Here is a 24,862-nt window from a genome sequence, read left to right on the forward strand (position 1 = left end):
TGGTGTACCTTTTTTTTTCATTTTAATAAAATTTCCTTGTCCCACCAAGGTTCTACCAGAACAAAATGATAAATGAAAAATAATCTACCCAAAATTCATCTAAATTATGAAAACGGAGAAGAATTTAGACCCAAAACACGATAGTTTGAAGAGAAAAACCTTATCCCAAGATAACCCACAATTTGTGATATTTCACTCCATCATGAAAATCCTGCTCAATTTTCATTCCTTAAACATCTATTCAGGATATGGTAAGTAAAGCGTGGAGATTAGTTACAGCCCTTGACTAAACGATGGTAAAAGGAATTAGCATAGCAAATTGAATTATTGCAGAGCTCTAAGTCTTTTGTGGTCTGGAATCTGGATTCGTTGACTTTCAAAAGCGATCAGATGAGTTCGATGGAAACAAGTCCCTTCATCTTCATGATCATCTGAAAACTTCAATTGATGCAGTAAGTTCTTCTTCCAACTATATCTATATGGGAAATCCATTATTTATTCGTTATTTATTTCATTTTCTTCATCTTAATTGCAGCTGAATATATATATGGTTTCATGTTCAACACTTTGTTAATTGCACTAAAGTTTTCAACTTCAACTGAAATCTGATCCTCGGACGCAAGTATCCTCTCCTCGTGATCTGACGACTTCCATGTAAGTTCTTGCTACACATCCGCTCCTATATCCATGCGAGTTTCTGAGTTCTGTAACTTGTAGAGTCCTACTTTAAGATTTTAACATGTAAAAAGCATATGATTTTTAACATACCCGATTGAGCCTCTGTGTAGCCGGTTGGACGGTTATGGAATTGCATAAATTTGTATACAATAATTAGTTTCATCTGTTTTAATTGTGCAGCTATGACTACTTGTGAGTCTTGATTGGTATTGCTTAACAGATCAAACTTCCAATTCAAGAAACTATGGCGGCAGACACTTTTCTTGTGGCATTCCTCCAAGTGCTGGTTGACAAGTTGGCACAACGCGAGGTCTTCAAGTACTTTGGACTCGTAAAGGGCATCGATCAGAAACTGAAGAAGTGGAGTGCCACCTTGTCTGCAATTGGAGCGGTGCTGAATGACGCGGAGGAAAGGCAACTGACGGCTGAGAGCAACGCACTGAAGCTCTGGCTCGATGATCTCATGGATTTGGCTTTTGATGCGGAAGACGTGTTGGATAAATATCATACTAAAATGTTGAAACGTCAGATACAACATGCTCATTTCATCACAACAAGCAAAGCATGGAAATCGATTCCTAATCGTGTTTTCAACTTCAAAATGAACTTGGAAATACAGAAGATTACTGAGCGATTACAAGAGATATCTGAAAGAAAAGACCAGCTTAGTTTGAAATTTGATACTGGGACGTTGACTACAAGGGCACATCAACACATATCGCCTAGTTCTAGTCTACCAGATGGACCTGTGATTGGAAGGGCGGAGGACAAAAGGAAGATTGTTGAGCTGCTGTCAAAGCAAGAGCATCGTGCTGTCAATTTCGATGTAGTTGCAATTTATGGAGATTCTTGACTATAATTTATTATCAGTTCCTTCTCTCGACTATAAAGCTTCGGAGGTTTGGTTATGGCATCGTCGACTTGGACATGCTTCTTTTGGTTATTTACGGAGGTTGTTTCCTAGCTTGTTTGTTAAGCATGATGTTTCTAACTTTAAATGTGGTATTTGTTAACTGGCTAAAAGTCATCGTACTTCGTTTCCGCCCAGTATGACTAAAAGTTATGTTCCTTTTATGATAATTCATTATGATGTTTGGGGACCATCTAAAACTGCCACATTTGGTGGGGCTCATTGGTTCGTTACTTTTATTGATGGTTGCACACGTATGACTTGAGTTTATTTGATGAAGTCCAAAAATGAAGTTACTTCTTTGTTTCAACGATTTCACAAAATGGTGCGAGTACAATATAAGTTACAAATACAGGTTCTTAGGAGTGATAATGGCGGCGAGTATGTGAACAATGAGCTTCATGCATTTCTTGATCATCATGGTATTGTTCATTAATCTACATGTCCAAACACTCCTCCACAAAATGGGATTGCAGAATGTATGAACTGTCAGCTTCTGGAAGTTGTTCGTGCTTCCTTGCTTGAGGCTCGTCTTCCGTTATCCTATTGGGGAGAAGCTCTCACTTCAGCTGCATATCTCATTAATTGTGTTCCCTCTCGATCGGTTAATTTTCAGACACCGTTTCAGGTTCTTGCCTCCCATGTCTATGCTCATGCAGTTCCCAATCTCCCACCTCACGTGTTCGATTGTGTGGCATTCGTTCATCTTCATAAGCAGCAGAGGAGTAAGCTTGAACCTCGAGCCTTGCAATGTGTGTTTGTGGGGTATGCATCACATCAAAAGGGATACCGATGTTATCACCCTCCAACGAAAAAGTTGTTCGTCACTGTGGATGTTGCATTTCATGAGAATGATATGTACTATGTCAATGTTGAGTCTTCACTTCAGGGGGAGAATCAGACAGAAGTTCAAACTCTTGATTATAGTATTCTGGATATAGTTATTGTGGATGATTTGGATTCAAGTGGTGATGTCTCGGAGACAAGTGGTGATCATTCACATGAAAGTAATGTGAATGACTTGGAATTAAGTGGTAATTCATTGGAGACAAGTGATGATCATTCACATGAAAATAATGTTGAAAACCTTGAAAGAGACGAGCCTACGTCGCCGAATAGCTCACTGCCAACGTCCGCACCACCAGCTTCCTCGCTGCCCTCACAGTTGGCCTCACCATCTTTGAGCCCCAATAACCATAATCAATCACCTTCAATTTCAGATGCACCACCACCACCACCACCATGTTGTCTCCCTAACCGTGTCAACCGAGGTATTCCTAAACCCACTTACGAAGTTGATCCTAAGTGCAAAACTAGGTATTTGGTGAATAAGCCCAACCCTGAGTCCAATGTGTTATATCCGTTAAGTAATTATGTGTCTACCAGTCACCTGTCAAACTCAAATAAGTCATTTGTGTATCAATTATCTACTGTATCTATTCTTAACAATGTGCATGAGGCTTTAGCCGATCCACATTGGCAAGCAACAATGAATAAAAAGTTGAAGTCTTTGAAGAAGAATGCTACCTGGGAGATCACATACTTGTCAACTGGTAAGAAACCTGTGGGATGCAAATGGGTTTATACTGTGAAGTATAAAGCTGATGGGACGGTGGATCGCTTCAAGGCAAGACTAGTAGCAAAATGGTACACTCAAAAATATGGAATCGACTATACACATACATTTGCACCTGTGGCCAAGATTAACATATTTCAAGTTTTGTTGTCATTGGCTGCAAATCTCAATTGGCCCTTACAGCAGTTCGATGTGAAGAATGCTTTCTTACATGGAGATTTGACATAAGAGATTTATATGGATCTTCCACTAGGATGTAATACTCCAGATAAATACAAAAGGAAGGTGTATAGGTTGAAGAAATCTTCATATGGTTTGAAGTAATCCACTCGAGCATGGTTTGGACGATTCACAAAGTCAATGAAAGCATTTGGTAAAAGATGAAATGTGAAGTTTACTGCACTTATTGTGTATGTAGATGATATGGTGGTAACAAGAAATGATCCAGAAGAACTGTGCGGCCTTACAAAGATACTTGTCTACTGAATTTGAGATGAAAGACCTTGGATCCCTGAAATATTTTTTAAGGATTGAGGTATCGAGAAGCAATTCAGGAATTTTCTTGTCTCAGAGAAAGTACATTATTGATTTGATGCATGAAACCGGCATGTCAGCTTGTTAGCCAGTATCTACACCATTAGAGGAATGATTAAAGCTTTGTGTTGATCCAAATCAAGTACCAGTTGACAAAGGGAGATACCAGAGGTTAGTTGTGTTGATCCAAATCAAGTACCAGTTGACAAAGGGAGATACCAGAGGTTAGTAGGCCGTTTAATGTACTTAGCACACACAAGACCGGACTTTGCTTATGCCTTAAGTGTTGTGAGTCAATACATGCATGATCTCGGAGAACAACATATGAATGCAGTGATGAGGATTTTGCGATATTTAAAGGGAAGTCCATGGAAAGGGATTTTGTTTAAAAGAAATAACCATCTTGGAGTTTAAGGTTATACTGATGCAGATTGGGCAGGTTCAGTTGATGATAGGCGCTCAACATCAGGTTACTTTACATTTGTTGGGGGTAACTTGGTTACATGGAGGAGTAAGAAGCAGAATGTGGTTGCCTGTTCGAGTGCAGAAGCCGAATACAGAGGAATGGTCCTTGGAATTTGTGAAATTTTGTGGCTAAAACTTCTATTGCAGGATTTGGGGATTAAAAATGATCATCCTATGAAATTATTTTGTGATAATAAAGCCGCCCGTGACATTGCACATAATCCGGTACAACACGATAGAACGAAGCATGTTGAAGTTGATAGATTCTTTATCAAGGAAAAAAAGGAAAAATAATTGAAGTACCATCAATTAGAACGGAGGATCAGTTGGCAGATATTCTCACAAAAGCTGTTTCAAGTCATAAGTTTTCAAGTTTCTTAGACAAGTTGGGCATGAGTGATATATATGCACCAACTTGAGGGGGAGTTTTGACAAATCAATGAGATCTCAATCAGAACAAATCCCTAATTATTTGTTTACTTAGCTTTTTTATGTATTTGCCTAGTTAGGAAGTCAACTCCAATTTCTATGGAGTCAATTGTGCATATCAACTGTATATCTTTCTCCTTCACGTATCAATGAAATACACAAGTATTCCATTCAAGCATTCTCTTCTCATAAAGCAATCTTTATTGCCTTTATTCTTCCTCTTTTGGTCAATTTGCTTATTCACGATCATACACCAAAGGATTGAACACCGAATCATATACTTTTTTTCCAAACATAAAAGTTTGCAACTCTTGAAACATGTATGACTTTGCTACATGACTCGTATAGAGAAGTCCATATTAGGTTAGATTACAAAATTTGCACTTAAAAGGCTGCAAACTTGGTTTAAGTTAAGTTGACTACAGTGCTGTGATCATTTTTTTGCACCTAAGTTCGAATTTCCACCCATCTTTGTAGTTTAGATGAACTTAGTATAAATTATCCTATAATTTGTAAAAAAAAAAAAAAAAAAAAAAAAGAAAAAGAAAAAACCAGTTCATGAATAAATCGATGTAATGTGTTTAAATGCAAAACTTGAGCGAGACATCAACGGAATGATGTGATACTATCTCCACCACAAATTTGCTACACCAACTAGTATAGGGCCTCATATCGGCTTGAATATGTCTAAGAGGACGCTTAGACATCATTCTGTCCGATATGAGGCCCTATACTAGTTGGTGTAGCAAACTTCCAATTGCTTAAGCTCAAAGTGACAAACTTCCAATTAGGTAAGCTCAAAGTTTAAAAATTGTCAATTGAGTTAGCTCATATTTCACCCCCTTTCTGATTAATGAAGGGCACCATATAACTTTTCACAGATACAATTTGTCAAAACGTGTCTATTTTGATTAATTACTCTTGTATTATTCAAGCAATGTGATTTCAAAATGATAGTTTACTTGCTCTATAAAATTCTTGGTGGCCGTAATACTTCAGACTATACAGAGTCATTCAAAACATGAATAACAATTGCCATGCGTTTTCCTGGTCTGCCGAATGATCAACTTTGTCTTCTGTCCTTTGTGTTGTGTTAAGGTAGCTGCTGCATTGTTGCCCCCTTTTATAGATAAACGAAGGGCACTACTAACCTTCCACATATATTATAAATTTAATTAAAAAAGCAGCTTTACAAAGCTAAATCAAAAGTGCCACAATTTGTCAAAAGATGTTTACAGTAAGACTATGACTAATTTTCTCGAATAAGTGATATCATGATAACAGTATATTCGTTTTAATGCCAATACACTTGAGATTAGGTACATGAATCAATTATTCAAAACATAAAAGTTTTTCTAATTTTTTTTCTTTGATGCTAAGTTTCTCATCACGCGTTATTATGTTATATTTGAAATTTGACTTAATGATAAATTAGACAAGTGATTCTAGAAAGAATGCAACTTATTAACTTTTCTTGCTTGTGGACTGTCATGGGGATAGTGGAATGCAACTTTTCTAGCATGTGATGTTGGTGGAATTCTGACACAATTGCAATCCTAATTCTTTTAAAATTTGTTTGTTTTGCAGCTTCTTATCTTTTATGTTTTGTTTTAGAGAGGCTTTGTCTCATATTTTTTTTTATTTATGTATCTTTTTTTAACGAGAAGTAAAGTTTACTGTCGTTCTCTAACAAAGTTTAACATTCTTATATCAAAAAAATTCCTTATACCACCAAGATTCTATCAAAACAAAATGACAAACGATAAATGATCTACATTAAATTCATCTAAATTATGGGAAGAACTAGGATTTGTACTCAAAATACAGTGGCAATCCACCACTTATAATACTTCTACTCAATTTTCATTTCTTAAACATCTATTCATGGAATAGGCTTTTTAACCAAAATAGTTTCTGTGATTTGCATAACTTATCACTTTGGTATCTGAGATTTGAAATCAATAGTAGTGGTCTCTAAGATTGTCTACCATCAATCATTTTGGGCATTCCGTGAAACATTATGTTAAATAAGAATCAAAATGACAAAAATACCCTTAATTTAATAAACAATATGCCAAAATGATATGACAAAAATTAAAGGTATTTTTATCATTTTATTCTTATTTAATGGAGATATTTCACATAATTATCAAAATGATTAATAGTGAACAACCTTAAAGATTTGAAATCTCATAAATCAAAATGATGAATTATACAAATCTCAATAGGCATTTGACTAAAACAAAAACCTTGGGCATATGGTAAGTGTAAGTGTGGATTTACAGCCCTTGTGACTAAACGCTGAAAAAGCTGAAGTAGGACGCATGGTTGGCAACTTTGGAAAAATCTGGCGTCGGTAGGATAAAGAGCCCCTGTATGTTTGCCAATTGCCATGCTTTTTCCTGGTCTGCCAAATTATCAACTTTGCTTTCTTATCCTTCCAGTTGTGTGGCTCACGACAAAACGTGCATTTTTCTCATCGATATAAATTATGGTGTACGTTTATCATCTATTTTAAATTTTGTCATGTATCTTTTATCTAATTTTAGTTAATTACTATATTAAATATATTTTTTTTAATTTTGAAAAGTATTAAGAAAAAAAAAATGATCCCCTTCTTTCTTCTCTATTTTGTTCCCTCTTCCTTATATGTTTTAGCAATTGATATGAAAGTTGATGATTAAATTATTATTTTAACGTTAACAAACGTGTTCATTTTTATTGGTGACACACCATTTAATTTATAAATTTTATTTACAAATTTAATTATCTTAACCTTACATTTTTTATATTTTTTTATAACAAAAAATTATGACCCCACGACGGTGAAGAGAGGATAAAGAGGAAAGTAACACTTTCTTTCTGGCCACAAAGGACTTATCATGGCAAATTGAATTATTGAAGAGCTCTAAAGTCTTTGCCATCTGGAATCTGGATTTGTTGATTTTCATAAGCGATCGGATCGATGGAAACGCGTCCCTTCATCTTCTTGATCATCTGAAAACTTCAATTAATGCAGTAAGTTCTTCTTCCAACTATATCTGTATGGGAAATCCATTATTTATTCGTTAATTATTTCATTTTCTTCATCTTAATCGCAGCTTTATATATATGGTTTGATGTTCAACACTTTTTGCAGTTTTAAGCTCGAGAGCTCAAGCTTCCAGGGAACTACTTGAATCTTAATTGCACTAAAAGATTTCAACTTTAAGTCTTCAACTGATCCTCGGAAGCAAGTTTCCTCGTGATCCGACGACTTCCATGTAAGTTCTTGCTACACATCCGGTCATATATTCATTCGAATTTCGATTTGTGTAACTTGTCGTGTCCTAAATTAATAGTGTTATTTTAATATGTAAACAATATATAATTGAAACTCAGGAGGTTTCAAATCAATTGACTTAAAAAAACAGACCATGATTACTACAATAGCATACAAAAAAAATGAGCTGATTACCATCACAAAAGCAAAATAATGTAATCTATGTTACAAAGCAGTATAGCTTTTTAACTTTTCTACCATGTGCTGTTTCTTGTGCTTTGTGTTGTGCTCTCAGGACGAGGACTTTTTTTTACACAGGAAAAAGTAGAAGACAAAATTAGCCCCGCGACAATGAAGAGATAGGGAAAACAAAGAGGAGGATTTATCATAGCAAATTGAACTATTGAAAGTTCTGAAGTATTTTCGTTTGGAATCTGGATTCTTTGACTCCAATACGAGATCAGATCAGATCAGATGGAATCAAGTCTCTTCGTCTTCATGATCATCTGAAAACTTCAATTTAATGCAGTAAATTCTTCTTCCAATTATATTTATATGGGAAATCCATTATTTTTATTTAATTATTTCGTTTTCTTCATCTTAATTGCAGCTATATATATATATATATATATATATTTATGTGGTTTAATGGTTAACAGTTTGTGCAGTTTTAAGCTTGAGAGCTCAAGCTTCCAGGGAACTACTCAGTCTCAACTGCGCTAAAGTTTTCAACTTCAACTGAAACTTGATCCCTGGAAACTAGTGTTCTCTTGATCTGCGACCTGACGACTTTCACGTAAGTTATTGCTACGCATCTGGTCCTATTACTAGTGTAACGTGTTTCAAGTTGTGTAACGTGTTATAAATTGATAATGTTATTTTAAAATGTAACAAATATAAGATTTTGTAGCCTCAAATTTATCTTTTGTGTTTTATCTTTCAAATTAAGCAATTTTGAGTATAACGTAATTGAACTTATCATGTAATTGAACTATTTGACAGTAAAACGTAACCCGACTCACATACCCAATGGAGCCCGTGTGTGTACCCAAATAATTAGTTTAATCTGTTTAAATTGTGCAGATGTGACTACTTGTGAGTCTTGATTGGTACTTGCTCAACGGATCAAACTTCCAATTCAAGAAACTATGGCGGCAGAGGCTTTTCTTGCGTCATTCCTCCAAATGCTGGTTGACAAGTTGGCGAGTCGCGACGTCTTGAAGTACTTTGGACTCGTAAAAAGCGTCGATAAGAAACTGACGGAATGGATTGCCACCTGGTCTGCAATTGGAGCTGTGCTGATTGACGCGGAGAAAAGGCAACTGGCGGATGAGAGCAACACACTGAAGCTCTGGCTCGATGAACTCAGGGACTTGGCTTTTGATGCGGAAGACGTGTTGGATAAATATCATACTGAAATGTTGAAACGTCGGATACAACATGCTCATTCCAGCGCAATAAGCAAAGCATGGAAACCATTTCCTAATGGTGTTTTCAACTGGAAGATGAACTCAGACATAGAGAAGATTACTGAGCGATTACAAAAGATATCCGTACGAAAAGACCAGCTCGGTTTGAAAATTGATACTGTGACGTGGACTCCAGGGGCACGCCAATACATACCGCCTAGTTCTAGTCTATCAGATAGACCTGTGATTGGAAGGGAGGAGGACAAAAGGAAGATTGTTGAGCTGCTGTCAAAACAAGAGCATCGTGCTGTCAATTTCGATGTAGTTGCAATTGTTGGTATGGCTGGAGTCGGAAAGACAACACTCGCCGGACAAGTATTCAAAGATATGGAAGCAACCCAAATGTTTCAACCAGCCGTTTGGGTGTGCGTATCTGACGACTTCAACCTTGAAAGAGTGACAAAGCAAATTCTTCAATCAATCACATCTCGGCAATACACCACAGAAGATTACGAGAAGGTTCAAAATGATCTGCATAAGGAGTTAGCGGGGAAGAAGTTTTTAATTGTTTTAGACGATGTTTGGAAAACGTGTAGCTACGGTGAATGGATGAAGCTGCAGTCCCCTTTTCGTGATGGAGCACAAGGAAGCAAGATAGTTGTGACAACACGTGATACAGAGGTTTCAAAAATGATGGGAGCTGCCACGCTGGTTCACAATTTGGTGCCTATGCAAAATGATGTTTGTTTGCAAGTATTTGAGCAGCATGCGCTCTTGAATGCTAACAGACCACCAAACTACGAGTCACTAAAGGAGAAAATTGTTGCAAAGTGTAGGGGATTGCCTTTGGCCGCGAGGACCCTCGGTGGTGTTCTACTTGATCAAAAAATAGACAAATGGGAAGAAATATTGAACGACAAGTTGTGGAGTCTCTCAGATAAGCATGACATACTTCCCGTGTTGAGACTAAGTTACTTTTATCTTCCTTCACATTTGAAAAGATGCTTTGCCTATTGCTCAATACTTCCAAATGACTATGAATTCGGGGAGATGCAAATGATCCTTCTGTGGATGGCCGAGGGTTTGATTCATCATCGACCAGAAGATAATAAGCAAATTGAAGATTTAGGTGCTGATTATTTTCGGGAGCTCGTTTGTAGGTCATTGTTTCAAAAGTCAACCGAAGATACTTCAAAATATGTGATGCATGACCTCATTGGTGATTTAGCAAGATGGGCCGCTGGAGATATTTGTTTTAGATTGGAGGATAAGCAAAATAATGATGGTGTACAACTTACATGTTTTCCGAAGGCACGCCATTCGTCTTACCTTATGGGTGATTGTGATGGGGTTAAAAGATTTGAGGTATTTTCTGAAGTGAAATGTTTGCGAACCTTCTTGCCACTAAGAAAGGGTTCTCCCTACAATTATTTAAGTCGTCAGGTTACCTTTGATTTATTGCCAAAATTGCAGTACTTGCGGGTGCTCTCTTTTAATGGCTATAGAATAACTGAGCTGCCAAACTCAATTGGTGATTTGAGATATCTACGGTATCTTGACGTTTCCTACACATTGATAACCTGTTTGCCTAAATCATTAAGTACTCTTTACAACCTGCAGACATTGATATTGGAAGGTTGTTCTGAATTAAAGTCATTGCCTGCAGACATGAGTAATCTAATTAATTTGCGCCATCTCAACAACTCAGATGTATCTCGGTGGGAAGGAATGCCTCCAAAACTAGGTAGATTGGAGAATCTCCAATTATTGCCTAATTTTGTGGTGAGCGGTGAAAGTGATCAATCAGGGATAAGAGAAATAGGGCCCCTATCGCAGCTCCGAGGGACATTGTGCCTCTCAAGATTGGAGAATGTGACTGATGTCGAGGATGCCAGGAGGGCCAACTTGAAATGCAAGGAGAGGCTTGATTCGTTGGTCCTAGAATGGTCTCATTCAAGCGACACAGGAGAAACTGAATCCGCTGTGCTTGACATGTTCCAGCCTCATACAAAGATCAAGGAGCTCACCATCAAGAGTTATGCCGGCAAGGAATTTTCATCATGGGTTGGAGGTTCTTTCTTCTCTAATATGGTGCTTGTGCGCTTAGAGGAATGTAACAATTGTTTATCGTTGCCACCTCTCGGACAATTGCCTCAACTCAAGGAGCTTTATATTAGAGGAATGAATGCAGTGGAAAGTGTTGGTGCTGAGTTTTATGGCGAGTGTGTCTTGGCTTTTCCGCTGTTAGAGATTCTCGAGTTTGTGGATATGCAGCATTGGAAGGTGTGGCTTCCTTTCCAACTGGATCACAGAAGTGGTGTTTTCCCTTGCCTGAAAAGGCTTTCAATCGAAAAATGTTCCCAGTTGGAAGGCAAGCTGCCAGAGAACCTTGATTTGTTAGCCGAACTTGAAATTGTTAAATGTGAGGAATTGGCGGTTTCGATTGCCAACTACAAACAACTTCGTCAATTAAATATTAAGGGTTGTAAAGTATTGGTGCATACAGATGCTAAGGTTGAGTTTGAGTTATTAGAGTCCTTGTGCCTTTCAAACATTTCGGAGGTGATGTCTCTGCAAACAGGGGAATTGTTGAGGAAGGGATTAAGCAAGGTTAGAGATTTGAAGATTAATGGATGTGAGAAGCTGACGTCTTCATGGAAGAATGAGGGTAGATTATTGCAGCGGTTGACTTGTCTTGGCCGTTTGAAAATTGAAGACAACTCTCGTCTAGTTGAAGAATTGGGAGAAGAAGCAGAGGAGTTGCTGCAATTGGAAATATTGGAGTGCAAGCTTGAATGTCTGAAGTTAAAAAAGTGCGAAAATCTTTTGAAGCTACCAAAAGGGTTAAATCAGCTGTCGTCTCTTCAAGAGCTTCGCATATACGAATGTTCATCTCTAGTTTCTTTTCCAGATGTTGGTCTGCCACCTTCTCTTAAAGACATCGAGATTACAGGATGCCATTCGTTGATATATTTTGCAAAATTCCAGATTCCCCAAAATCTCAGAAGAATAGAGATAAGAGATTGCAAAAGTTTGAAATCACTAGTAGATGAGGAGGAATGTGAACGACTGGGTTTAATAGCACCGAACGGGATCTTCAGCGACAACACCAATCACTGCCTTGAATGTATTCACATCTGGGATTGCCAAAATCTGAAATCCTTACCGGATGGCTTATGCCACCTCAGCAATCTTCAAGAGCTACATATTGCAATATGTGGAAGTCTTGTTTCCATCCCGAGACTGAGTGGGGGGAGAAGACCCTCCAACCTGAGAAAGATCTCGATCATGCACAATCTCAAGTTGGAGGCGTTGCCCGAAGACATGCACAATCTCAACTCTCTTGAATGTATTGAGATCTGGGATTGCCAAAATCTGAAATCCTTACCGGATGGTTTATGCTACCTCAGCAATCTTCAAACTCTAATTATTATCAATTGTGGAAGTCTTGTTTCCATCTCGAGACTGAGTGGGGGGAGAAGACCCTCCAACCTGAGAAAGATGGGGATCTACATATGCGAGAAATTGGAGGCGTTGCCCGAAGACATGCACAATCTCAACTCTCTTGAGGAATTGAGCATCGACTACCGTGAAGGTTTGACTTTTCCTCCCAACCTCACATCACTTGAAATTAATATGGTCAAGAGCTGTAAGTCATTGTGGGAGTTGGAGTGGGGGTTGCACAGACTCACCTCTCTTACAATTTGTGGTTACGAAGACCCGGATACGGTGTCGTTTCCACCCGACATGGTACGGATGGAGACGCTCTTCCCCAAATCTCTCACTAGCCTCTCAATAGAAGGCTTCCCGAATCTGAAGAAACTGAGCAGCAAGGGCTTTCAATTCCTCACCTCCCTTCAACATTTGGGACTTTGGAATTGTCCAAAGCTAGCATCCATTCCAGAGGAGGGTCTGCCTCCTTCACTAGAGAGACTTTTCATCTTTAGGTGTCCAGTGCTAAAAGAGAGATGCCAACCAGGAAAAGGACGCTACTGGCACAAAATATCCCACATCCCTTCCATACAGATAGATGGCAGGGAGATATGAAGCTGATGGTCCGGGTATCATTTTCTCGAGGAATGTTTTAATATTAATATTATTATTATTAATAATCATGTTTATTCTTGTAAAGTAAAGTAATCCACAATATTTGGTTTGGGTCAAGGTTTTGGGGGTTGAGGAGTGGCTGCTTTGGGAGGCCTTCAATTGGCGACAACTTGGATATTTCTCGGCCAACGTTTATTCTCATGGATTCCTATATTTGCTTTTTTTCCTTTTCTTTTTTTCTTTTTTAGGTAAACAATTGCTATGATAACTTTATAAATGTGCTACCTTTTCTCCTAAGTATGGAGTTTTTCCCAGCAAGATTTTAACCAGGCCACTTAAACCTGATCTTTTATTTTATTTTAGCAAATTTTGACTTATGAGGATTGCATTTTATTTAATGCATCGAGAATAAGCAATCAATTAAGAAATGGAAATGCAAGGGGCTCGTTGTTGAAGTTGTGTTGTCTCTAGTCTCTAAATGATGATTAGATTCTCAAAAAGTTGCATTAGTTTCGGTATACTGACTTGACCATTTTTTGACGTCGGAATTAGTTTCCCGATGTGGAATGATGACCGCTAAATGACTTCCTTTACTACGTCGTCTTCCTAAAAGTAGAAAATATGTGCCAACAAATTTTGGTAAATCAAATCGTTATACCAAGCTTTCTTCACTTATTCAAAAATGCACTATTCATTGGTGACGATTATGCGTTTTAATTGAGTTCTAAGGAAAATAGAGGGTAGTAATACATCAGTACTAAAAAGTGAATTTGTGAAAAAACTGGTTCGATTTTATTCATGGATTTAATGTAGGATTGTGTCTCTGCAATTTTCCATTTTTTTATTGGACTCTCAATTTTATTCCAAATGCACAAACCACGTCAGGGCTGACGCCGACTTAACGACGATACGAATCATCTTTCCGTTTCCGTCAGCAAAATAACGCCGTTCAACCCGAAACAAAAACCGTTAAAGCCTCATATTCTTTCCCAGATTTCACAATGCGATTTAGGCCCATTTCTGGCCCAACGTCTCTCTCTCTTTGCTTTCCGAGTCATTTCATTTTCCCGGAAAATAAAAAAGTTCTTTCTTCTTTGACCGAATTCATGTCGGTACGTAATCTCTTTCTTAAATCCGAATATAAATTCTTAATCTTTTGTATGGCTTTATTTGGTTTTTGTTTAAATTTAATTTTTGCGATGCTTATTTGCTGGGTTTTTGATTGGATTGAGCTCTAATTCATTTAGATTTATTCGTTAATTTGTATTGACTTGATTGTAATTCTCTCAGATGCATTGGTTTTATATTAATTTCTTAGCAAAATTCATGTTTTTAGTTTTAATTTTTATGTTTTTATCATTATTAAAGTAAATACATATACTTGATGCAAAATTTGGATTCTTCAGAGGAGCAGATTTCAGTTTTTCGGTTTGATTTATAGTTTTGTTTAATTAGGAATATAGTGAAAATGAAAATGAACAGAAAAGGGTTAGTGAGAAAATGACAAGTTTTCTTTGTGTTTATTACAAAATTAGCAATTTGAAATTTTTGAGAGTATATTGCTTCTTGGAGCAGGTATTGTTTCGAGAGTGTGAATCCCATGTCGAGAATTGAAGTGTTACGTAAATAGTTTGAATGATCTCAGGCGTCTCCACCCGTTGCCAATTGGTTTCGGGTTGGATGCTCGAATTGTAATAGAATAAAAGGTATTGTTGTTTTTTTATTATCGTTCGTTGTTTGAGTGGGGAATATACAAATTGCTTCCCGATGGTGTTTATGACTGGTTACTGTATTTACTTTTAATGGCTTAGTATATTAATGGCATCGTGTACTTCCTAAGATTTCATGGTCATGTGTTTGTATGGTTCTGTATGTATGTGTGCGATCTTCATCCCGACTTTGAATGCATGAACTAGCTGGATGGTGAGGTTTTGTTGTTATTGCCTTGCCCAAAACAAGGATTTCATTGAGGGCTAAATGGATTTCTTTTAACTGGGTTATTATGTGGTCGGGGAAGGTTAGAGTTCTTATGTGGTCGGCCAAGTGCTTTGTGAAAAATGGATTTATGTTGTCTAAATAGTTGTGTTTCAATTGCCTTTTCTGAGCTTCTTCCTTTCTGTCTGATATCTATTTTCTATCATTTTTCATAGGATGTTAGCTTCTTGGAGCAGGTATTGTTTCGAGAGTGTGAATCCCATGTTGAGAATTGAAGTGTTACGTAAATAGTTTGAATGATCTCGGGCGTCTCCGCCCGTTGCCAATTGGTTTCGGGTTGGATGCTCGAATTGTAATAGAATAAAAGGTATTGTTGGTTTTTTTATTTTCGTTCGTTGTTTGAGTGGCGAATATACAAATTGCTTCCTGATGGTGTTTATGGGGAATATACAAATTTCCTCAAGGATTTCATTGACGGCTAAATAGATTTCTTTTAACTGGGTTATTATGTTGTCTAAATAGTTGTGTTTCAATTGCCTTTTTCTGAGCTTCTTCCTCTCTGTCTGATATCTATTTTCTATCATTTTTCGTAGGATGTTAGCTCCATGGTGACATGGTGTGCTGGTTGCTTTATGTTTGTATATTCTCGTGTTTTTTCATTACAATGTTGAGCTCAGTGAAATGCTAGTACTTGTACTTCGAGCCTCGACTAGAAAAAAACGTCGCGTGTACTCGGGATTTTCTCCGGGATGCCTTGTGATATTCTAACATTGCTGGATGCTAGCTACAGATGAACATTTTTCCTTCAGTTTGTCTGCTAACTTACAGTCCAAGAAGAAGTTGCTTATCACAACATGTTGCCAATGTTCATGGATATATACAGTTCTTTCAATGAGTTTCTTTGAAATTGTTTGTGATATTTTCGTGCCAAATAGGACGAGAAGAAAATTTCATATCTCAATTTTTTAGCTCATAAGATTTATGTCTCTCTCATCATGAGACTTTTACAATAATTTTTGCTCCTATAGTCTATCAAAATAATAAAATTTTAGTAGAGACTAGTAGTTTATTACTGTAAATTTTGTGTTCAACTGAAAGCAGCAAGAACAATGTGTACGTTTTTCTTTTCTTTTTTGCCAAAGAATTTTTTATCCTCTTCCTCTGCAATCCTTGCATGCTGGTTTGGCACTAAAATAAGAGTTGCAGAGCAATTAAAATAATGGCGAACTAGTCCTTCGCATTTTTTAATAAATAATTTATACTAAATTATTTTTTCGCCTTTTATTAAAGAATACATTGAAAAAAAAAAACTTAAGTGTTTGGGGATCTTTTAAATACCAATTTCAATACAACTATTAATTTAAGTAACATAACTTTTAGTTTAGGTACCAATAAAAAAATCAACTAAAATACTACCATAATTCAAAATAATCATATGATTGCCACGTTTTCCGGCCACCCAACTGTATTAGCAACCACGTCACCCTTACAATCAATCTTAATAACCAGGTTTCGACGAACCTCCTTGTACTGCATTGTGTTCGCATACATGAGCCCAGGGAGGAGCATTACTATTTGCATTATGATAAATAACCAAGATTTTGATGAGGACTGTAGGCTAGAATTTCCAATCATTCCCAAGGGAGAATGGTTCGATATGACCTATAGACTACAAGAACTCAAATTCCCTTTTTGCTATCTTCTATAAACCATCCATTAGAGCTCTCGGCATGCAGTGATTATATTTAGAGAATGACTAGACACATGTTGAGGCGGCATTATAACATCATGGGTGAACAATACAATTTTCGCGTTTAAGTTTCTCTCCACATACATCGCATTAACTTTGTTTTTTTACTTTCTTAGCATGTTTAGGTGCATTTTCAGTTTTTGGATAGTGGAAAGGTGAAGTTGGTAGCAGATTCACATGACAAAGACATAAGTCTAAAATTTCTTGTCACTAATTCAGTTTACCGAGCTTAATTGGTCTCTCTTAATCTACCAAATTGTCATAATAAGCTAGTAATTTCACTTCATGAAAATCTTGCTTAATGTTGTTTGACTTGTTTCCTTTCTTAAACATCTAGATGTTCGTTAATTATATGCTAATAATAATTGCTCTTCATCTTCAAATGGATCATAAATTAATATAGCTCTGTGACTAATTAAGTAGTATAACTCCAAAATGCTAAAGCATAATCCACGATAACTTTGGTAAATCTGGTGTCAGCAGGATCATGTTCTTCTTGGTGTTGTGTGGCTTAGGTTGTTTAAGTGTCTTTTACTGTTTTAAATTGATTCTCTATATTATCTACAATGGCCTACAAAAAACTGAACCAAACACCGTCACAAAATAATATCATTGGTGTTGAAAGGGAATGTAGCTTAGTTGTTTACCAGCAGTCACCTTTCCACCCGAAGTTTCATGTTTGATTCCCCCAAAATCGTTCACATAACTGTGTAGGACATTAGCGATAAGAAAACGATAAAAAAGAGAACAATATTACCCCGCGAAAATTAAGGATAGAGAAAAAAAGAGGATTCTAACTTTCTTTATGGGCAGAAAGATGAAGGCTTGTTATATTCAACACGTAATCGTCATAGCAATTGAAGAGTTCTGAAGTAGTTGTCGTCGAAAGAGGAAGACTTGTTATAGTCTTTCAAGTCAACACCTAATTCTCATAGCAAATTGATCCGTAAAGTAGTCAACAAAAACTCAAATTCCATTTAAACAACCTGTTTTATTAAAGGGGTGTGATGTCCATACATCTATTTTTACTTTTCACACACCTCTTGTTAACTTCTGTCATTTGATCTACTTCATTTCATGTCATCTGACGGTTGAAAATTAAAAAAAGTGTGTGAGAAGTAAAAAGATATGTGTGGATATCACACCCCTTTATTAAATCCTAAATTGTATAACTCCTTCAAATATATCAATGGCGAATATGATATTTTCTGTAAATCATCTAGTAGAGCTCTCAACAGGCAATGACCATATTTAGGGAATGATTAGACACAAGTAGGGGTCTCATCAAAACACCATGGGTTAACAATACAATTTATGTTTAAGTTTCTCTCCACTTACATTGTGTTAACTTAGTTTTTGTACTTTTCTAGCATTTTCGGGTTCGTGCATTTTCAGCTTTTGGGTAGTGAAAAAGTCAATTTGCTGGGAAACTTATTAGTAAAAAGCAAATTCACACGGCAGGACATAAATCTAGAATTACTTGCTGGGAATGTTTTAATATTAATATTAATATTATTATTAATCATGTTTATTCTTGTAAAGTAAAGTAATCCACAATATTTGGTTTGGGTCAAGGTTTTGGGGGTTGAGGAGTGGCTGTTTGGTAGGAGAAATTTTTCAAGATATCGGGAACTCCAGCTCACCTCTGCCAGTTGGTGTTCCGAACCAATGGTTATTAGACAACTGGATTTCTTTAATTTTTATTTATTTAATTCATTCTCTTAAATGCTGAAACTTCACTCCCAAAAAGTAAAAATAAACAGAGTTTACGCGTCCGTCAATAACCTTTGCGTTCCGTTCTGTTCTCAGTAATCTTTATTTTTTTATGAAATATCTTCTTGTCGCTGAAAAAAAGAGAAGGGGAAAAGCTGATTTGCTATCATTCTCTTTTACTGTTTAAGTGTTACGTAAATAGTTTGAATGATCTTGGGCGGTTCTTTAATTTCTTGGCGGACGAAACGACAGAAAACTGTTTCGCTCTCTTCAGCAGAGACGGAATATAGGGCCATGGCAGGTGCTTGTTGCGAGATAGTTTGGCTTCGTTTTTTGTTGAAGGATTTGAACATTCCTTTGGATGGTCCTTCCATTTTATTTTGTGATAATCAAGCAGCGTTACATATAGCTGCCAATCCTGTTTTTCATGAACGAACTCGTCACATTGAGATGGATTGTCACTTTATACGAGATAAGATTGTAGATGGCACAATAGAGACCAAGCATGTGGGTACGGCACAACAGTTGGCAGACTTGTTTACCAAACCTCTTGGGAAAGAAAAGTTTTCGGGTATGTTACGCAAGTTGGGAGTTCTTGACATCCACTCTCCAACTTGAGGGGGAGTGTTAGACAAATAAGGAATATGGTTGGAGTCCTTGTGTAATTGTATATAATATTATTCACTAGCCGTCCTACAGCCGTCAAGCCGTCCTACCTTGTCCTACCTACACACTAGCCGTCCTACAGCCGTCAAGTCGTCCTACAGCCATCCTACCTTGTCCTACCTACACACTAGGACGACTACCTTGTCCTACCTACACACTTGTATCATGTATATATATCCTTGTAATCTTGTAGAGAAAGATAATGAGAAAAAAAGCATTCTCTTCCATTTTTTTCCACATTCACGTATCAATAACAAATATATTTTTTAAGCCTACATACCTTTTTCTACACAACTATTATGGAAACCTCATGAGTTCAAAGCATTGGGTTTTGGTGTGACCATTTTCTCCGCAATGATCATATTTGTAGATGGACTTGTCAGCACCATTAGTATTTCTTCCTCTGTCCTGCTGTTTTTTAGAGGATCGGTTTTGATTAGACCGATTTTGGGCCACCATGGCTTAAGCTTCAGAATTTCCAGGCTTAGCGTACGAAGATTCGGTGTCACCATCTCCCATTAAGAACTATTGGGATTTTGTGAGATAGAATACGTGCATTGGTGATGGAAGGTTTTGTGGTGGTGTAGATATGATTTGATGGGTGAGATAAGTAGTTTCGTTCAAGCCCTTGTAGCACTGATTCAGGAGTGCAGCGAGGGTTTTTTTTAGGGGAGAGATGGTGTTCTTCCGAAGCCGCTTTGATATCAACTTGAAAAATAGTGTTTTGAGCAAGTCTTCGTTATCTTTTACTAGAAGAACTGTACAGGCACACAAAAACTTTGGATTCATTGTATGGATCCTACAATTAAGCTATATTCACGCCAGATGCATGGTCTGAAAACTTTCTGATACAAATCATTTACTGGGTAAGCTCAAAGTTTCAAAATTTTCAATTGGGTGAAGCTCATATTTCACAAATTGCCAATCGGGTAAGCTCAATGTTCAAAAATTGTCAATTGAGTAAGCTCATGTTTCACAAATTGCCAATTGGGTAAGCTCAATGTTCAAAATTGCCCATTGTTTGTCGTTAGAGCGTTGTTGTGTTTTTTGCCCCCTTCTGATTAATGAAAGACAATATTAATTTTTTACAGATAATCAAGAGAGGAACTTTTAAAAAGTGCAATCAAAAGTGCAACAATTTGCCAAAGCATGTATATCGTGGTAATTTCATTTCAAGCAATGTAATATCATAGTGACGGTGTACTCGCTCTATGAAAATTCTTCATCGCTATTACACTTCAGACTAAACACATGAATGAATCATCCAAAACATAATATCAAGTTTTCTAATATTTTTTATTCGATGTTAAATTTTTCTTTACACGTTATTGTGTTGTTTATTTAGAACAGTAACTAACTAGATAAGTGATTTTCTTGGTAAAAAATACAACTTTGTAACTTTTCCATGTGCGGTTCGTGGAATTGCCGTCCTTGGATTGTGATGGGGAAAAGTGCCATTGCAACTTTGGAATAGTGGAATTGCAACATTTTTAGCAAATGCTGTTGGTGGAATACTGACACAATGACCAACCTAAGTTTTTATGAACTTTTTTTGTTTTGTAAGTTTTTTTTTTTGTTTTTTTTGGTCCAAAGTTGTTTTGTAAATTTTTACTTTTCAGGATTTGTTTTAGAGGATTTTGGTCTTATGTTTTTTTTTTTTGGTGTAATTTTTTTTGGAGAAATAAGATTTATGTTACACTCTAATTAGGTGTAACCTTTTTTTTTCATATCATAAAATTTTCTTGTATTAGTGAAGTTTACAAAAACACAAAAAAAAATGATAAACGATAGCTAATCTAGACTAAACTAATTATGGGAACGAAAATAATTTGAACGCAACTGAAATGAAGAAACTTAGCAATGGAGGGTTAATTACACAAACATCCCTTGAAGTTAATTGAGGTTTCACAAAACTCCCCTTACATTTGAAATATTACACTAACACTCCTTTACGTTTTAATTCACTTTCATATAACCCTTTCAGTCAAAGTTTTGTTATTAAATTGATAAATTTACCCTTATAACTAACTAATTAAATAATAAAGAAATATATTGGAAAAAAAAAATTAATTAAACATTAAAAATAAATTAAAAACTTCTCCTTCCCTCTTTCTTTCTCTGACTAATTCACACCACCACCATTCTCGCCATGCCTGCCCGCTGCCCAAATCCTTCAACTCCTACACCAAGCACAAGTCATGTATTAATCAAGAAAGAAAAAGCCAACGATTGATCATTCCACTATGGAAAACTCTGCACTGCTGTTGGCACCGGAGAGTTCCAGCGCTGCCATGGCCATGAAAAGCAACCCATGTATTCTGGACCCACAATCCGAGATGGGTGTGTAAGGTTTCAGTTGGGTATGGTCAGGAGGGAGTGGGACTAATCTAGATTGGGTTGGGATGGTTGGGTGGGAATGCGCTGGGGAATGGGAAGTGTTGAGAGATGAGTTTAGATGATAAAATTCCCAAATCTTTTTTTTTTTTCCCCGACATTCTGGATTTTGGGTTCTTCTTTGTTTCTCAAAGTTTGCATAGAATCTCATCTGGGTTTTGTTCAAATTGATCAAAAAACCCAACTTCGGTGAAAATTTTGGTGTTTGAATTTCTGGGTTTCTCTAAAAAATGGTGACTATGAATCTGGAAATACTACATTATGTTCTGGACCATGTGTATGGTGCAGTTATACAGAGAACAAAGAATAGCCCTTTTTCGAGAGGGTGGGGCGGGCGAGAGGAAGGGGATGAACGTGGCGAAGGTGATACGGTGGGGAGGAAGAACGGCACGGCTTGGAATTGGGATGGTTTAGGGTTTTTCCCTTTCGATTTTTTAAGTTTTTAATTTATTTTTTTTTAATATTTTCCTTTTTAATAAATTTTATTATTATTTAATTAATTAGTTATAAGGATAAAGTTATCAATTTATTAGCAGAATTTTGACTTAAGAGGTTATATGAAAGTGAATTAAAATGTAAGAGAATATTAGTGTAATGTATCAAACGTGACAAGATTAACAACTTGATAAACTTCAGAGGATTTTTGTGTAATTAACCCAAGCTATGGAGCTAGAGAGAGAGATCGAAAGGTATATAGAGCGAAAGTGAATCTTGCACCTGAATCTTTCTATTTTTGTTCAGTTAATTATTAGAAGGCGCTCTTACTATTTATACTCGCACAACTCATAACAACCTTATACAAATCTCAACCGCCACTAATAACAAGACATGTGGCATTCTCTAGATAACTCAAATAGACAAGGATCCTCTCCGGATCCTCTTTGTGGGAATTCGAAGATCAATCAATCGTGTCCATTCATCATACATCGTGCAGCATGTTTTCGTTAGGTACTATTTATATTCAATTTTAAACTAAAAATTTTAAATGATTTTTAACCGCACGATGTACGATGAACGGACATAATTAATTGATCATCAAACACGATTAATTGATTATCCGGAACCCCACAAAGAAAATCCGGAGAAGATTCTATTCCAACTAAAATGACAAAAATACAAACATTCCTTATATTCTAAGGAAAATTAACGAAAAATTCAAAAAAACTTCTGTTTTAATGAAAAACTCTTTTTAAAAGTATAGTGAATAGTACCAGAAAAAGGTATAAATATGATTTTTCATTAAAAATAAGCTGCAGTGGTTTGAAAAGAAAGGCCATTCACCGCTTGTAATACTATCACTCCATTTTAAACATCTATATATTCAAGATCTGCTAATAAAACCTTTATCTTCATCTTCAAGACTTCAAATGATTACTATAAAATAAAACTGTTTTGACTTATTACACAAGCTAAAGTGTGGAGATTAGTTACAGCCCTTATGGCTAAACAATGGTAAAGCTGAAGCAGGGCTGGTGGTAACTTTGGCTATCGCCATGCGTTTTCCTGGTCTGCAAAATTATCAACTTTGGTTTCTCGCGCTTTGTGTTGTGTGGCTCAGGACAAAAGCGTTTTTTTTTTTTTTATTGGAGGAGGATTCTCTTCCTCTTTAATTTTTTTTCTTTTTGCTTTCTTCTTATTTGAATGGTTACAATTAAGCCACAATAATATCTTGTATTTATTTTTTATAGAGACAGGAAGACAAAAAAACAAAATATTAAAGAGGGGAGGGAATGAGAGAGAAATAAGAGGCAAGAGAATTCTAAAAGTTTCACCTTGGTGTTACATGATATTAAATATTACGAGTATTTTTATTTTTATAAAAGAGCAATATATTTCATTTAAAAAAACTAGGCAAAGCTAGGAAGTACAAGGAATGAAGAGGTCCTCCTCCAATAGATCACAGATGATCACCGGTGGATTGTAAAACCAAGTACAAGCATCTCTTGAACGAAGGAAAATCTAGCTAATCTGCGAGAAACTGAGTTAGCTTGGCGGCAGGCATGGGAAGCAGATATTTCAGCTATCATCCGCATTAACTGCTCGACATCCTTTATGATTGGACCAACAAGGGACAAATCCATAACATGATCATTCAACGGGAAAATGATCTGAAGTAAGTCACTCTCGAGAATAAAATTTTAGAAACCCGTTTTAGCTGCCAACTCGGACAGCTATAGTTTCAATTTTCGAGTGTTGAATAATTTGAATTTACGAAACCACAATAAAAATAATAATTCAAATAAATACAAATCATCCAATGCTCATAACTTGTAATGCTAGTAGCATGGAAGCCAATTCAAATCAGATAGTGGCTATCTCTACACACGAAAAAAAAAATCAATGTAATCCATGCCGCAAAAGACTACAACTCAATTTGTTCAAAGAGCTTCCACTCTTGCACTTAAAGCTAAAAAAATAAAAGATAAATAAAAGATAAAAACAAAAAATAAAATAAAAACAAAAATAAAAGGGAAAATCATTATATGACCCCATGACAATGAAGAGAGAGAGAGAGAGAGAGAGAGAGAGAGAGAGAGAGAGAGAGAGAGAGAGAGAAGCAAAACTTTCTTTGTGGTCACAAAGAGGAAGACTCGTCATAGCAAATTGAATTATTGAAGAGCTTTAAAGTCTTTGTCGTTTGGAATTTGGATTTGTTGATTTTCAAAAGTGATCTTTGAGATAATAAATTATATCTTTGAGATGATTTTTTCATCATTTATCTTACGAATAATTCATTTTGGTTAATCACACGTCAACGCATGTTAGATCAAATTCTACATGTGGCCGGCCTAACTCCTATAAAAACCTCATGTCCAAGAGGACGGAAACAGCATCATAGACATGATGCATAGTCTGAAATCTTTCTGATACAAATCACCAACTGGGTAAGATGAAAAGTTTTAAAATTTTCAATTGGGTAAGCTCAAAGTTGACAAATTTCCAATTGGGCAAGTTCAAGTTCAAAAATTGTCAATTGGGTAAGCTCAAATTTCACAAACCGATTTGGTAAACTCGAAGTTCAAAAAAATTGCCCATTGGGTGTTGTTAGGTCATTGCTGCATTTCTGCCCTCTTTCTGATCAAGGAAGGGCGCT

General features: G+C 36.4%; 2 protein-coding genes across 8 annotated transcripts in view; both read left to right on the forward strand.

Moving 5' to 3' along the window:
- The first annotated feature begins 110 nt into the window (after positions 1-110).
- LOC103964902 (disease resistance protein RGA2-like) lies at positions 111-1,531 on the forward strand. Its single transcript, XM_048569969.1, has 3 exons — positions 111-452; positions 536-654; positions 859-1,531. Exon 3 carries the CDS (start codon positions 923-925, stop codon positions 1,529-1,531), a length of 609 nt encoding a protein of 202 aa, XP_048425926.1. The 5' UTR covers positions 111-452; positions 536-654; positions 859-922.
- A 5,109-nt stretch (positions 1,532-6,640) lies between these two features.
- The window catches only part of LOC103964898 (putative disease resistance protein At3g14460), a 30,234-nt gene continuing 12,012 nt past the window's right edge, over positions 6,641-24,862 (forward strand). Inside the window, exons 1-6 of one of the 7 annotated variants that reach the window (XR_007253012.1) lie at positions 6,641-7,610; positions 7,732-7,855; positions 8,150-8,382; positions 8,523-8,650; positions 8,938-13,324; positions 13,429-13,511. Coding sequence is in view for 6 of the 7 variants with exons in the window: in XM_048570059.1 (XP_048426016.1) it covers positions 9,003-13,310 (4,308 nt within the window). In the remaining variant the exon portion in view is untranslated. Of the gene's footprint in view, positions 7,611-7,731; positions 7,856-8,149; positions 8,383-8,513; positions 8,651-8,937; positions 13,608-24,862 lie in introns of those variants that run through there. The other 6 variants (XM_048570059.1, XM_048570055.1, XM_048570056.1 and 3 more) reach the window with 6 other exon arrangements.

The sequence above is a fragment of a genome, unplaced genomic scaffold (genome assembly GCF_019419815.1).
Source record: "Pyrus x bretschneideri cultivar Hongxiangsu unplaced genomic scaffold, Pyrus_bretschneideri_v1 Contig51, whole genome shotgun sequence".
Taxonomy (NCBI): Eukaryota; Viridiplantae; Streptophyta; class Magnoliopsida; order Rosales; family Rosaceae; genus Pyrus; species Pyrus x bretschneideri.

Coding starts and splice junctions, on each gene's coding strand:
- LOC103964902 (XM_048569969.1), top strand. CDS start 923: ATGGCGGCAGACACTTTTCTTGTGGCATTCCTCCAAGTGCTGGTTGAC.